This window comes from Lissotriton helveticus, chromosome 4_1 (genome assembly GCF_964261635.1).
Source record: "Lissotriton helveticus chromosome 4_1, aLisHel1.1, whole genome shotgun sequence".
Lineage (NCBI taxonomy): Eukaryota > Metazoa > Chordata > Amphibia > Caudata > Salamandridae > Lissotriton > Lissotriton helveticus.
In genome coordinates, this window is record NC_136063.1 from 609,842,335 (window position 1) to 609,857,057 (window position 14,723).

Consider the following 14,723-nt stretch of genomic DNA (forward strand, 5'->3'; position numbering starts at 1 on the left):
TGTGAGTGCTTGCAGGCACGGAAAACAGGGTACACATCAACAAAGGTGAAATATAAAAAGTAACGGCATGGAGAGGTTGACTCACTTAAAGAACTAATGTGATTCACATCATGGGTCCAAGGGGGGGAACACTGCTGATAGGATCTGCGAGTAAACGGAAAAGAGGTACAGATGGTAAACCAATCTAAAGGTAAAAGGGTACAAGAGAGAGGCACCCGAGTTGGATACCACTTTCTTCTATTACCGTAGAGTCTCTCCGGAAGCCTGTTCGTGCATGCCTTGGCCTGAATGTTGTCAGGTACGGGGAAAGCAAGGAGGAAGTATTCATTTCTGGTCACGTGAGACGCGTCAACGCGAAGGTGACGCTTGACGCGGCTGCGTAGTGAGGAAACACTAGACTGCTAACCTCCAAGATAAGGTGTACAAGGTATCGCAAATATAAGCGGACAGTGGTCACACGTTTATCTATTTTATTATGAAGAGGCGATCGTGTTGGCAATGCCGTCAGTGGGAGTTGACAGGTAATGCCAAATTGACGTGTTGTCATATTGATATGCTTTGCCTTCGCACTGTGTTAAGTTAGCCTGAGCTTATTAGGAGTTTAAACACCATTTTACCTTTCTGCTGCATCTGCACACATCACATATTGTTGTTAGAGCTTTTAGCCCAATAGAATATTTTGCTTCACACGAGAATAATATGTTTTGCTATTAGTATCAGCTTTGCTTGGTAAGCTATGTCTGTACAGTGAGTGCAGAGGCCTTCAAGGTTAGTTCAACACAGTGGTTGTTGTGAGGTTTGATCTTCGCACGTTCTAGACATAACATACATGCAGATGCGGACAACTTTGGCTTTAGGCGCGTTTTATATTGAACTGCACAGAGCACACTCAGACACTTGATGATGTTTCGCATGCAGAGAGCTGGTGGAAGATGATGTGATCCCTTACCACTAGGATCAAAGGTATGGGGCCGCCCTGCTAAAACCCAAAGAGACCTTCTTAGATATAATATAATGTACTAGCAAGGGAGGGTAAGGTTTAGGTGCTATTTAGCCTTCTTTCCTCTAGCATTTTAACATGCTTTCTCCCTTTGTATTCTATGGACTAGTAACTATGCTGATTACTTTGTTTCTTATAATATGTTTGCTTGAATTAGCTAAGATACTGCGCCTGACAACACTGCATTCAAAAATAAACATTTCAAATGTGCACGTGTCCTCATTTGCTCCTCGCTCTGGATTGATATGGTTGTATAACGAAAGAGTGTTCATGTGTTCCACGTTACCTGAGGTGTTCTAAGTCCATGTTCTGGGTTGTCTAAACATTGGGAGTTTGTAAGAACCAATGAGACACTGATTGCTAGTCTGGTAGGGGATTTTGGTTACTAAGGTGAGTTTTTACTAAGGTGAGTTTTGGCACACCCTAATTCACTGAGGTTCCAAGTCTCTATGCACAGTTCTGTGTAGGAGCAGAATCCCTGCGACATGGCGCCCGATCGTTGGTGGACTTATTACATGACACTTGAGTAGTGCTATATTCAGTCCTTAACCCCTTCACTATTGTTTCCGGTTAACAGTGGTGTCGGACAACCCTACCTATACTTACATAGGTCTTTTCAAGCTTGATTCTTTAAAACGGTTTCCTTGAATTACTACCCAATTGTGCTACGTAGTTTTCTTTGTACCTCTTTCTTTCTGTGTCACTATGGCTGTGGTGGACATTCCGCAACATAGTCGCATTGCGGTGTGCAATCATTTGCAGACTTATAATGTCCCCGTGGATGGCATGGCTGTGATCATGGTTGTGAGTGCGGAAGTAGCTTACCCATACGAAATGTTCTACTCGTGGGTGACCTTCCTGGCTGTGAACACAAATACTAATGTGTTCGACACGTACATGCCGCAGGAGTATGCTCCATATAGAAGTTCCGATAGACGCTTGGCAGCACCGAGTTTGGTTTAATGGCGTCCTACCCCACTCTTTAATAGCTCCGAGGTTAGGTCCCTTGTCCATTCCAGGCGCGACTTGCCCTGTTTTGGCTGGATTTACACCTCACCCTCAGCACGGCGCGTGTACCGTTGCTGAGCTAAGACGACTACATGTAGTCCCAATTAGCGTGATTAGGTCGTTAGTGTAATACATTACCCGTAATCTCCCGGGCGGGGCCCCAGGTGGTGCGGCGCTTCCTGCCGGACAGGGCGGAATGAATCTTAGTCCTGTAATGGTCAACGCTGTAATGGGCAAGCGCCCCCAGGATAAGGATGATTTTCCTTTCTGGCTTGCCGAAAAATTTGACCAGCTGGAAGCGGTATTTCCTAACACGACTTGTGGTGAAAAACACAGGATTCTGACAATTATCATGCCAAAAGACTTGACCCCAGAAATTGGTGACTGTGAGTCATGGGGAAAACCTTTGCGACAGTTTATGCGAGGTGCTTTGGCACTCCGTCTATGACTGTCCTTCCGACGGTCATTAAACGTGTTCAGGATGAGCATGGACCTGAGGCAGCTGTTGAATTGGGTATGCGCCTGTGTGGCTCCTTTGATGTAGTTTCCGATCTCATACTTGCGAATGTCAAGGGAGATGCGGTGAGCTTTCAGGTGTCCAATGCTTTGCAGGCGGTTCTCGATGCCGACAAACCCCGACAGTTATCAAGAATTATTGTGGCGGCTTATAAGACAGTGGGCCGCAATAGTGTGGGACTCAAGCCTTTCTCAACAAAAGAGAAAAAGCAACCCCAAGGGCCAAAGTCAGAGACTGACGAACAGCCCAAGACCAAAAAACAAAATAGGCCAAAAAAACAAATACAGGGTAAACAACAACAACAGAAACAGGAGTCTGGTCCTTCATCTCCATTGCCTGCACCCACAGAACGTATTTATGACTTGCGCGATTGCGCGACGATAAAATCACCTGATCGTTTTCAGGTTTCTGATCAACGCTCTCCTCGCTCTTTTCAGGAATCATCGGCCTCATCTACCGGTGGTGGAGGAGGCGGCAGAGGTCGGGGTGGCCAGCAAGGACGCGACCAGCCCCGCCCGAAGGACTGTAAAGGCAAGCAGGACGATTCTACACTGAAGAGACACCAGTTTCAGAAAAAGAAAGTCGCCACTTTAACAGCGAGATATGCCACAGATAGTGAGAATGCAGCTTCAGAATCAGACTTGGGCTCTGACCTTGCTGGACAGCGGAGCGGAGATTACCGTAGTGCGAGAGACCCTGTGTCCGCTACTGAAGGTGACAGCGACTGATCGTTATGTTGTTGTAGAGACAGCTGACACTAGAGTAGCTCCCCCTGAAAGACTTAATGAACTAGTCCTTTTAGTTGAAGGTGACATACAACGTACCATAAAAGGGGTATTTTGGGAAAATCTTACGACTACCTATGACATTTTGTTAGCGGAGAATGACTGGCCCCCACCTTTTGTGCTCGTAGCTCCGAGAGGGGAGGAGGTAATCCTCCCTAGTTTCGGGCACACTGTCTCGAAGGAGCATGCGCTGAATTTTGCAGAAGAGTGGACTAAATCCCATGCGCATGCTCTGTACCGTACACACTGTGGTTGGGATAAATTTTCCCCACACCACGAGATTCCTTTGCGGTCTATGCCACAGCCTCAACCTCAATATCCCATTAGGCGCGAAGCTAAGGCTTCCGTCGCGGAAATCCTTGAACAATTGGAATATCAAGGAGTGATTGAAACATGTGTGTCACCGATGAATAACCCTCTTTTTACTGTGACCAAACCTGACGGATCGTATCGTTTGGTATTGTATTATCGGCATTTGAACTCGCATTGCCGTACCTGTGCAGTACAGAATACTCACGGCTCTGCTTTAGTGGATAGTCTTGTGCGTAAGCGGTTTAAGACCACACTTGACATATCCAACGGTTTTTATGCCCACCATTTGGATGGTCTAAGTTCCCAATGGACTAGTTTCACATGCGGCGGCGAACAAAAACAGTTCAAACGTTTACCAATGGGCTATAAGAATAGTCTGGGAGTATTTGCTGCCCGCATAGTCTCTCTCTTGGAGAGAGTAGACCCAGATGCGTATTCGTATGTGGATGACAATTATCTCACAGACGACAAACTTTGGGCACATCTGTGTCGCGTTGACCGCATAATTTGTAGCTTTGCAGACTTCGGCTACAAATTCAACTTTGCAAAGTCTCACATTGCAGAGTACACAGTGTTGTTTCTGGGCTACGAGCTCAACAATGAAGGACAAGGATTGGCTTTTCACTTCTTGGAGAAATGCGCACAACTGCGCGCTCCGACAACTCTGAAAAAATTAATCTTTGCTGGGATTTTTGAATTTCGGGCGAACATACATTCCTGAATATGCCCAGCATATCAAGCCTTTGTATGCTTTGATACAACCTACTTTTACCAAATCGTGCTGGCTGCCGGAACACTCGGCTATTCTGCAATCTATGCAGGCTGATCTGCTAGAATTAAAATTCTTACTGACTTGTGATAACCACACCAACCTGGTGATAAGAATCATCCCTAGGGCGGTGGGTTTCACTTACCTTACTTTTAACGAAGGAGACACAGTACCTATTGCTTACAAGTCACACTTGTACACGTCGGCTGAAATGCGATTTTCCACTGTGGAGAAAGTTTTAACAGCAGTGCAGATGGCGATTCTTAAGGAACGTGCTCTGACACAGGGAAAACGCATGTTGGTTGTAACCCCGTTTCCTGCATTAGAGGCAGTTACGAAAGCCAGTGTACCAAATTCTAAAGCTTTGCACCCTCGGTGGAGACAATGGGCAGCATCATTGACATCTCCGGATGTCACGTTTATTTTTGATGCCTCCTTACATTCGCAGGAGTTTTTGCAATATAAACTTGTTCATCCTGCTCCTTTGGCTATGCGGCCTTTGGATGATTTCCATTGCATCATATACACTGATGGTTCAGCGCAAGTTGCGTATTGGTCTAAGCATGCATACGTTTCCGCCTGCGCCATTGTCGTAGGTGCCATGGTGAACGATGAGTTCAAGTCCAGAGTCGTGCACACGCAGACTCTAGGGGACTGCACCGCACAATTGGCAGAGCTTCGTGCTCTGATGCTTGCATTGGAGTACGCTGATCCTAGTGTGACGACTCTTATTGTGAGTGATTCTTACTACTGTGTCCAGTCTTACAATGAAAACCTGTCCTTTTGGATTCAGAATGATTTTCGTGATTCCAAGGGTAGCACAATAAAACATAAAATGATCTGGGTCTGGGTGGCTGAGCTTAAAGAGCAGTTGCCACTCGTGTTTGTAATTCATTCTCTTGGTCATCAGCGCGTGGGAGTTCACGCTGTTGGCAATTCGCTTGCCGATGAGGCAGCAAAATCAGCAGTATCGACATATTTGGTTGCATCAGTTACACGGTCCAAAAGTAAGATTGATGATGATATCTTAGCAGCTGCTGCTGCGACTGAGAAGGGATGTAAATATCCTAAGGGGTTCCCTCCAAAGTATTCATACCACTTAAGTCCTGATAAAGTTCCTAATGTGAGAATACCTGACGTTGGGGAGAGATTGATTCCCAACGTGGATAGCAAACACACACTGCTCACAGCGGCCCATGAAGGAGTTGTGTCTGCGCATGCGGGCATTTCGGCTATTGTGGCTCAGTTACAACAGCGTTTCTGGTGGCAGGGACTGTACAAACAGACGCGTGATTATGTCCTTCAATGTGACATTTGCCATCAGATCAAGCCTTCAACTGCTGCGCGTCCACCCCAAACACAGTTGTTAATTTCTAATAAACCACTTGGTTGTGTTTATTTAGATCACTGCGGTCCTTTTTCTTCTGATACTGCGTATAAGTATATCTTAGTTGCAGTTGATTCATGCACACGCTTTGTGTGGGTATGGCCTCACCGCAGCGCTGATTCACAGACTGTCATAGGAGATTTGCGTGTCTTTGTAGGGATTGTTGCCTGTGGCACTTTCCATTCGGATCAGGGTCCTGCTTTCGCCTCTAAGGCGTATGAGGATGCCTTGACTTCGTTGGAGGTCCAAGTCAAGTTTTCGTCTCCATACAGACCTGAGGGTAATAGTGTTGTGGAACGAATGAACCGTGACTTAAAGCAATCTTTGACAGCTCGAGTTATAGGCACTGGCAGGAACTGGCTGGCCCATCTCAATGGCGTGCAGCGTGCTCTTAATAATCTCCCTAGAAGATCTCTGGGTGGGCGGACCCCATACGAAATGGTCTTTGGTATCAAGATGTATGTACCGGTCCTTGACAGTCTGGACTCGGCGGCTGTTGCTGCCTCCTTTGACGTAGATGAACATTACAATGTTTTACAGACTCTACAAGAGACGAGAGACAGCCTTGCAAAGGAACATTTGCCCTCCACCTCGGATGATGCGTTGCAGATCCCAGTAGTTGGCTGGCTACCCCAAGTTGGTGAATTGGTTTGGGAGAAGAACGAAAACAAGAAAGAATTTGGTCCCTCTTATAGAGCTCCAGTTCCAGTGCTTGGTGTGAAGGGCACAAGACCAGTTATATTACCACCTCTTCCCGGTCGTAAGGAAAACAGGTATATCTCCATTGACAATGTCAAGATACACAGAGTGGCCAATTCTTCTTAGTATGATACCAGCAGTCTCATGTCCTTCAATTGTGAGAAATTCTGTCTTGGCCACGGCTTCGAATCCTGAGCCTGAGGTTGCCTTCGAGATGCCTGCAATTTCTAGTCCTTTATTGAGTACATTACCTGGCACTCAACTTGATGAAACTGACTACACTTACCCAACTGACTTATCAATGCCTGATTTACAAACTCGCTTGGCCACAGAATCCAGATTTTCATTTGACACTGTTTCACACACATCAAGAAAGCCTTCACGGATTACTGTTTATGCAAGATTATTTAAAAAACATTTTTGGTTCCCCCTTGGACATATATTTGGCTGGTGCTTTTTTCAATTTACCATTTTATGTCAATTGGTTTTGTGTTTTATTTTTTCCTTTTCGTCAATGGACACTATGTCGAAGAGAGAACATGCATTCAACATCTCAATAGAACATTGGCACCCCATTCCTCCTCACATACTGCACACAGATTGAAGAGAGACTTGGCTTTTGTTAACATCACTGCTTGGCCTGTCCTGGATCGGATTGTATGGGATGCTGTTAAATTTCAAATCCATGGCCCCACTGAGGTTATAAATGTCCCTAATGTACTTAGAGTTAACAGGGGGGATATGGTAAAACAAAACATACGTTCTGATGATTGGGATGTTCAGGCCGTAGAAGCATTGTTTTCTGATTTGAAATATTATGCTGCCTTTGATGCTGAAGATTTATATTTAGAATCTGCTAATTATGGTGATTTATTTTGTTACCAGCATTTAGGCAATCACTACCTACATAAAACTAATACTAGGAGGAGCAATGTCAATTATACACAATGGGGACATTGTCCAGCTCCTATACAAGACAGTTCTGTTTCCTTTTTGAAAAAGTACGCCTATTTTTCTGATTTTAATCAGTCCAATCCCAAAGCATTTTATTTTAAAATGACGAAAAGTCCATATCCAAAGTTAGACTTACCGATACTAAATTATTGTATTCACAGTCCTTTCTAGACCAGTTAGCTGTTGGAGGCTACGAGTTGTGGAAGGAAACAGATGACCTTAAATCTGTTTGGGGTTCTAAAAGTTGTCAGGTGCACGCACTGAGGCTTTGCACCGTGCATGTCTCATCCCGAATCATATGTTGTTTTTGAACTCTACAATTTCACAGACAACTTGCTTTGGATTGGCTACCTCTAAAAAATTAAATGCTCCTTCCTTTCCTGATTTGGAAGAATATTCAGGATGGGGTAATACTACAAAATTTTCTATCAGAGAGTTGCAAACTCTGTTGCTAAATTCTTCTTTTAACATATCCAGTTTGGATCCCAATGGCTGGTTGCTCTGGCACATAAGTGTTCACTCGTGCCAACATCGTTTTCTGGGTTTGGCTCTAGGCTTTACACAGCTCAGGGTAGATCCCCGTTTTGAAAGTGACCATTCTGTAACTACCTATTCTGTAGGCAAATTATGTCAGAATTGACTCAAACATTCTACCTTGGCGTCAGTTAAACTGAATTTATCTAAACTGACTGACGATGTTGATCTGAATGACTTTATAAAAGGCCCGGCTAAAGGTAGATCTAAAAGATGGATATATGCTGTTTATAACGAATTCTGGAAGACATCCCAGATTGAGGCGGCTACCCGCCTTAGGGCTATAGATCAAGCTAATTTAGAAAAAGTTCTGGCAGTTGTAGATAATAGCATTAACACGCTTTCTTCCCGCATTTACACATTGGATAATATTGTGTCATCTGTTGTTGATATTGTGCAAGATGAAGTGTCTGTTTTGTACCATGGTCAAAATCACTTGTGTTCTGTTATGCAGTTTGCTTGGACCCTGCAGACTCTCAAGGCCGGAAAAGTGCCATGGCATTACAAGAATACCTCTTCCCTATTTGCCCCGTTTAATTTGACCGATAAGCAACGTTTACTTTCAATGAAGGATGCTTCTTTTTCCATGCTACACATTGAACGATTAGAATCCTTACCTTTTTCTGTGGCAGAGGCCACTACTGCAACGTGGCTTATCCATGGGTTAATAACTCTACCGTTTCCTCTGTTCGAGTTTAAAAATTGTATGAAGTATTTTGCCATTGGTAGATACAAGCCTCTTGGCAGTTCCTATCTCCATGAGGCTTGGTCGCTTCCTTTTCCATATAGATGCCTTAGGGAGGGCAAGGAAGTTTATCTGAATGGTGAAGAATGCACTGTAACACCGGATCACTCATTAATGTGTAGACATATCCAATTACACGGCTCCTGTAATCAAGAAGAGCCTAATTTAGCATGTGTTTTGAAAGGTACCCCGCTATCGTTCCCACATTCACATTACTGGCAAATGGGAGTTATTTACTATTAAACAATGAGGATTTCTGTGGGTTAATAAAAGGCATTGCTTATGTCATTACCGTCAGTGAGCGTGTGGTTTGCTGTAAAAATGTGATGTATCCACCCACGCATGGGAAACTGGATGTTTCCATCAGGCCGAGGATTCCGACCTTGGAAGCAGAGTTCAATAAGATGTGTCGCATAAGAGCTCTATTGTCCCAAAAAGTAGTTGCCCTCACATCTGCTCCTGAAACATTTGTCCTTCAAGTGGCTAACACCCGCACGGAGGTGCATGCTTTATTAAATACTGACTTGCTGTTACATTTTGGTGAATTAATTCACACAATCTTTAATGCATCCTCCACAACTGGGCTGGCGCACTTTTTAAAAGTGGTTAGCAGCGACCTTGTGACTTCGTTTCAAAGTATATTCGATGTCTTTCCTGCTTTCATTCATCCGATCTTTTCCAGCCTGTTTGGTGGATTTCCCATTTTTCTGGCGCTGGCTGCAGGCGTTCTTTTGCTATTTTGCTTCATTCAAAATAAATGCACATCCTGTGTTTCAAGACGAGCTGTCACGACTGGCACTGTTTCGGAACAGAATACTTGAATACTATGGATCGCTGCCACTTGCCACCTTCAGTGCAGCTTATGGATTATCGTTTCGATTTTCCTATTCTACATGTGTCCAGCCTGTCTTTCATTGCCTGAGCTGCGATTTCGACTGGGCCCTGGATTTGTGTCTCTGCAATACGGTGTCTCCTGATGTGGATTATAGCCAGCTCATAAGCCCCTTCGTTGCTCATGAATTGCTTTGTTCTGACGGAGGGATTATGGCCTTTGCAGCGATGCATGGAATACTGGGTCGTTGGAATGTATTTGCAGCGTCGCAAGATTTCTTGGCACACAGCTTCATTGAGTACCCACCGAGTTGCCCTTTGATGGTGCTAGAGGCTCCGGTCATTGATGAGCTTGATGTTCTTTCCCACTATTAAATTGGATGGCTGAACTTTTTTTGGATGAGAACAGTGACTTCCTATTGGAAGCTGTTGCTGCGTATTTTGCATATTCAATGTTAGGATGAAGTATTTCATCACCATTAATTGGCCATTGCACATTTTTTTAGTATTTTTTTTATTTTTTTCTGGCATATGACAATTTTCTCTGTCCCAGGCCTATTGACTTTGCCCGAACTAATGACTGAACTTTCTTGCTTATTAGATATTTTTAGGTGAAATTTTTTTTTCACGTGCGCAAATTTGAGCTGATTGTCGTTCTTGGACTCTGCTTTCAAAAGTTTGCCCCTTATCTTATATTTTCTTGTGTTATCCGTGCTTGGATCAAAGGGAGGGTGTCATATTGATATGCTTTGCCTTCGCACTGTGTTAAGTTAGCATGAGCTTATTAGGAGTTTAAACGCCATTTTACCTTTCTGCTTCTTCTGCACACGACACATATTGTTGTTAGAGCTTTTAGCTCAGTAGAATATTTTGCTTCACACGAAAAATAACATGTTTTGCTATTAGTATCAGCTTTGCTTGGTAAGCTATGTCTGTACAGTGAGTGCCGAGGCCTTCAAGGTTAGTTCAACACAGTGGTTGTTGTGAGGTTTGATCTTTCCACGTTCTAGACATAACATACATGCAGCTGCGGCCAACTTTGGCGTTAGGCGCGTTTTATATTGTACTGCACAGAGCACACTCACACACTTGATGATGTTTTGCATGCATAGAGCTGGTGGAAGATGATGTGATCCCTTACCACTAGGATCAAAGGTATGGGGCCGCCCTGCTAAAACCCAAAGAGACCTTCTTAGATATAATATAATGTACTAGCAAGGGAGGGTACGGTTTAGGTGCTATTTAGCCTTCTCCCCTCTAGCATTTTAACATGCTTTCTCCCTTTGTATTCTATGGACTAGTAACTATGCTGATTACTTTGATTCTTATAATATGTTTGCTTGTATTAGCTAAGATACTGCGCCTGAGAACACTGCCTTAGAAAATAAACATTTCAAATGTGCACGTGTCCTTATTTACTCCTCGTTCTGGATTGATATGGTTGTATAACAAAAGAGTGTTCATGTGTTCCACGTTACCTGAGGTATTCTAAGTCTATGTTCTGGGTTGTCTAAACATTGGGAGTTTGTAAGAACCAATGAGACACTGATTGCTAGTCTGGTAGGGGATTTTGGGTACTAAGGTGAGTTTTGGCACACCCTAATTCACTGAGGTTCCAAGTCTCTATGCACAGTTCTGTGTAGGAGCAGAATCCCTGTGACAGTGAGTAGCATTTAGAAGGTGTATCTTTATTTTCACAAACCACTGTTCATGAGACAGACAAAAGCTATGATTATATTCCTTAATATCCATCTACCCGCAGTCAAAACCCATGGTTGCTGAGTGTATGATGGGAGGCTAGCAGGAATTTGTTAACTGCATGATGTTTACGCAGATAGAGATAAATCATAGGCAGGCCACTTCTCTGGTATGTGAGAGGTAAGGGCGTAAGGATGCAGACCCCTTTATTTGTTTCACTAGCCCATTTGTCTGCCAATAGACCTTTTTCAGCCAGTAGGCAAGAAGCTACTCATGTGTGCATGAAACACCTGTTTGTGTGGTGTCTGTTGAATTTCAAACATCTTTTAGGGCATGGATGTCATTGGATTGAATTGCAAAATGTGTTTTTGGGGTAGTTCACTTTTTTCGTGTGTGTTAAATAAATGCCTACATTGTTTGTCTACCCCTTCTTGTAGTGGTCTGGCCATGTGGCTGGTGGCCATTTTGTGAAGCCAGCCAGTATGCTTTACCATAGGCCTGCATTGTTTAGCATTGTCTGTCTTCCCTTTCTTGTTATTGTGGTGGTGGACTGGCCATGTGGCTGGCGGCCATTTTGTACAGACAGCCAGTGTGCTTTTCCCATAGGCCTGCAAGCTTTCTTTGTGATGGACATGCCCTGCCCTTTTTGTTGTTTTGCATGCAGCAAAAAATGCAGGACAGTTAACAACATTTTGTAATACATTTACTATATTATTAATCTGAGTTGATTCACTATGTGGCCTAGTCTACCTATAGGCCTATTTCAGCCAGTAGACCCGAGCTACTCATGTGTGCAGGAAACAACTGTTTATGTGGTGTCTGTTGACTTTAAACATCATTTAAGGCATGGATGACATTGAATTGTGTTTTTTGGGATATTTCACTTTTTTCGCGTGTGTTAAATAAATGCCTTTGTTGGTTGTGTGTGGTATGGTTGTTGTTGTGTAACTTGCAAACCTTTTTTTGGCTCTGTAGTTTTTCGTTTTTACAGTTGTTGCATTAAAGCTGTGTTGTTTACTAAGCCTCTTTTGTCTGGCAATATAGGCCTACTTGAATTCATTGTTTTACAGGCCTCCTGCTTGTTGTTGTGTGAGTGACCATGTGGTTTTGGCCATTTTGTGGTGGTAGTTAGTTAGTGTGCTGCTGTTTCCATATAACTGTATGTCTTTCCTTTGTTCCTCTTGGCTTACTGATTCCATCCCCATTGCCAGCTGCAGCTTCCTGAATGATGCTGCATCCCACATGATGCACAATCACATTCACAAATCCCAATGCCACACAGGATCAGGGCATTTTTGTTTTTGTTCTTCTTCTTTCATATTCTTCCGCAGTGTACACAGTGCAACATGAAAGCCCTTGTTGTCAAAGTCTCACAAATGGCTACAATGTTGTTATGTTCTTTTAATATTCGATTAAATACAATGTATTAATATTAACAAGTGGCACCTCAAGCAGCTCCAGGAAGTTTCCCTCCCCAATTTGGGACTTCTTTTCGGTTAGCAGTAAGAAGGAGAACTTTGCCATATGCTCCATTTGTAAACAAGGTGTTAGTCAGGGTACGCTTGGTACAAACTATGGTACCGGAGGCCAACCTACCCATCTGAAAACACACCACTTGATCCAGTGGGAGGAACACCTTAAAGAAGGCCACAAAAGTAAACCTGTACCCATTTCTGTTGGTGATGATGAAGATGTAGAAGATACTTTCGTAGTGGAAGCTGAACAAGAGGGAGACATTTTCTCTGGAACACAAAGTAGCCCTGTCGCCAGAAGTGCAGTGCTACTGCCCACATCCTCAGCCTGACTCTTACTCTTGTACCACTGAGCTGTTGCTGAGAGTGAGACACTACGGTGGCAACAGAGTACTGCAACAAAAAAAAAGGTCGGCGTTGAGCCTAACAACATCTGGCATCTAGAAGGGATGTACTTTGTTACAACGCATGCTTTTACCGCGCATGCTGTTACAACGCAAGTTTTACAACGCAAGCCTTTACAACGCATTGCTTTGGGGGTGCTGGATAGTGAATAGTTTAATTTACTATTCCAACTCCAGTCCCCGTGGATAGTAGGGAAGGTGTTGGATAGTAAATTAAAACTATTCCCTATCCTAGAGCGCCCCCCAGTGCAATGCGTTGTAATGGGTTTCGTTGTAAAACCTGTGTTGTAAAAGCACTGCGTGGTAAAAGTTGCATGGTAAAGGATGTTTCCCATCTAGAAGTCACCTGCATCAGTGGAACCAGAAAGGAAAAAAATACAGCCTACCGTTCTCAGCTTGTTTGGGTCAGAGGGGCAGTAGGAACGCAACCACCCAATGGCACGTTTGTACGATGCGCAGCTGGCTAAAATGTTAGCGTTGGACCTTCTCCCTTTTTCTTTTGTGGAAGGGGTGGGTTTTCTTGAATTGGTGACAGCCATCTACCCAAAATGGAAGGTTCCCAGCTGGACCTATTTTGTCAGAATTGCTATTCCAGCACTACATCACGAGTTGCTGGAATCTCTTGGACTAGCTTTGCGGCAGAGTGCTGTTCACAGTATCCACATGACAACAGACATGTGGACCACTGATTACATGTGCATGACTGCACACTGGATATCTTTTGTAGGGGTTAGAGAAAAGATATCTTCAGGTGATGACACTACTGTGATTTTTAATGCCACTCGGAAACATGCAACTGTAGCCATGATTGCCATGGAGAAATCTCATACTGGTGCAAACGTTTTGGAAGAGTTTAACAGCAAGGTCTTTGAATGGCTGCTCCCAAGAGGGCTTAACATTGGTTTTATTGCCACGCACAATGGCAGTAATATAGTTAAGGCCATGGACAATGATGGCTATTTCAGGGTCCTGTGTTCCGTGCACTGCATAAACATCAGCAACTTACAGACCACCTGCAGAAGAATATGCACACATTTCAGCCATTCTTTTAAAGCCCGGAAGCAGCTGAGGATCATTCAACTTGAGTATAGAATGCCAGTTAAAGCACTCAGTCAGGAGGTGCCAACACGTTTGAACTCAACTTGTTACATGCTTGACCTTCTGTTTGAGCAGTACAGACCAATCAATGAATATGTCAAGCGAATACTAGGGTATTCTAGTGTGAAAGGCATGACCCTTTAGATGGACGAATGGGGCCTATTTAAGTGCCTGACAGAGATGCTACTTCCTTTCGAGCTCTTCACTGGAGAAGTCAGCAAGGAGGACTGTACTAAGGGCAAAGCTAACCCATTGTTGCACATGCTACAGGAACAGCTGAAGGGGGTGTCTGCAATGTACGCAGGTGTGGTGGAAAAAAGAAGCATATGAGTTGGTGGAGAGTTATCCCTTTGCTTAACTGAAAATACAACGGTGCAAAATAATATTGTGTCATCCAAACATTACATTTCTGCCACCATTCTGGATGCACTGTACAAATCAGAACTGAACACTAACACATTAATTCCTTTTTCACAAATGGATGTTGCCAAGTACAAACATTGGATAGCT

General features: G+C 43.8%; 1 protein-coding gene across 1 annotated transcript in view; it reads left to right on the forward strand.

Moving 5' to 3' along the window:
* Window positions 1–4,437: 4,437 nt before the first annotated feature.
* Window positions 4,438–14,723, forward strand: part of LOC144828036 (uncharacterized) — an 11,721-nt gene continuing 1,435 nt past the window's right edge. Inside the window, exon 1 of the mRNA XM_078686173.1 lies at window positions 4,438–5,514. Coding sequence (XP_078542299.1) covers window positions 4,438–5,514 — 1,077 coding nt within the window. The remainder of the gene's footprint in view (window positions 5,515–14,723) is intronic.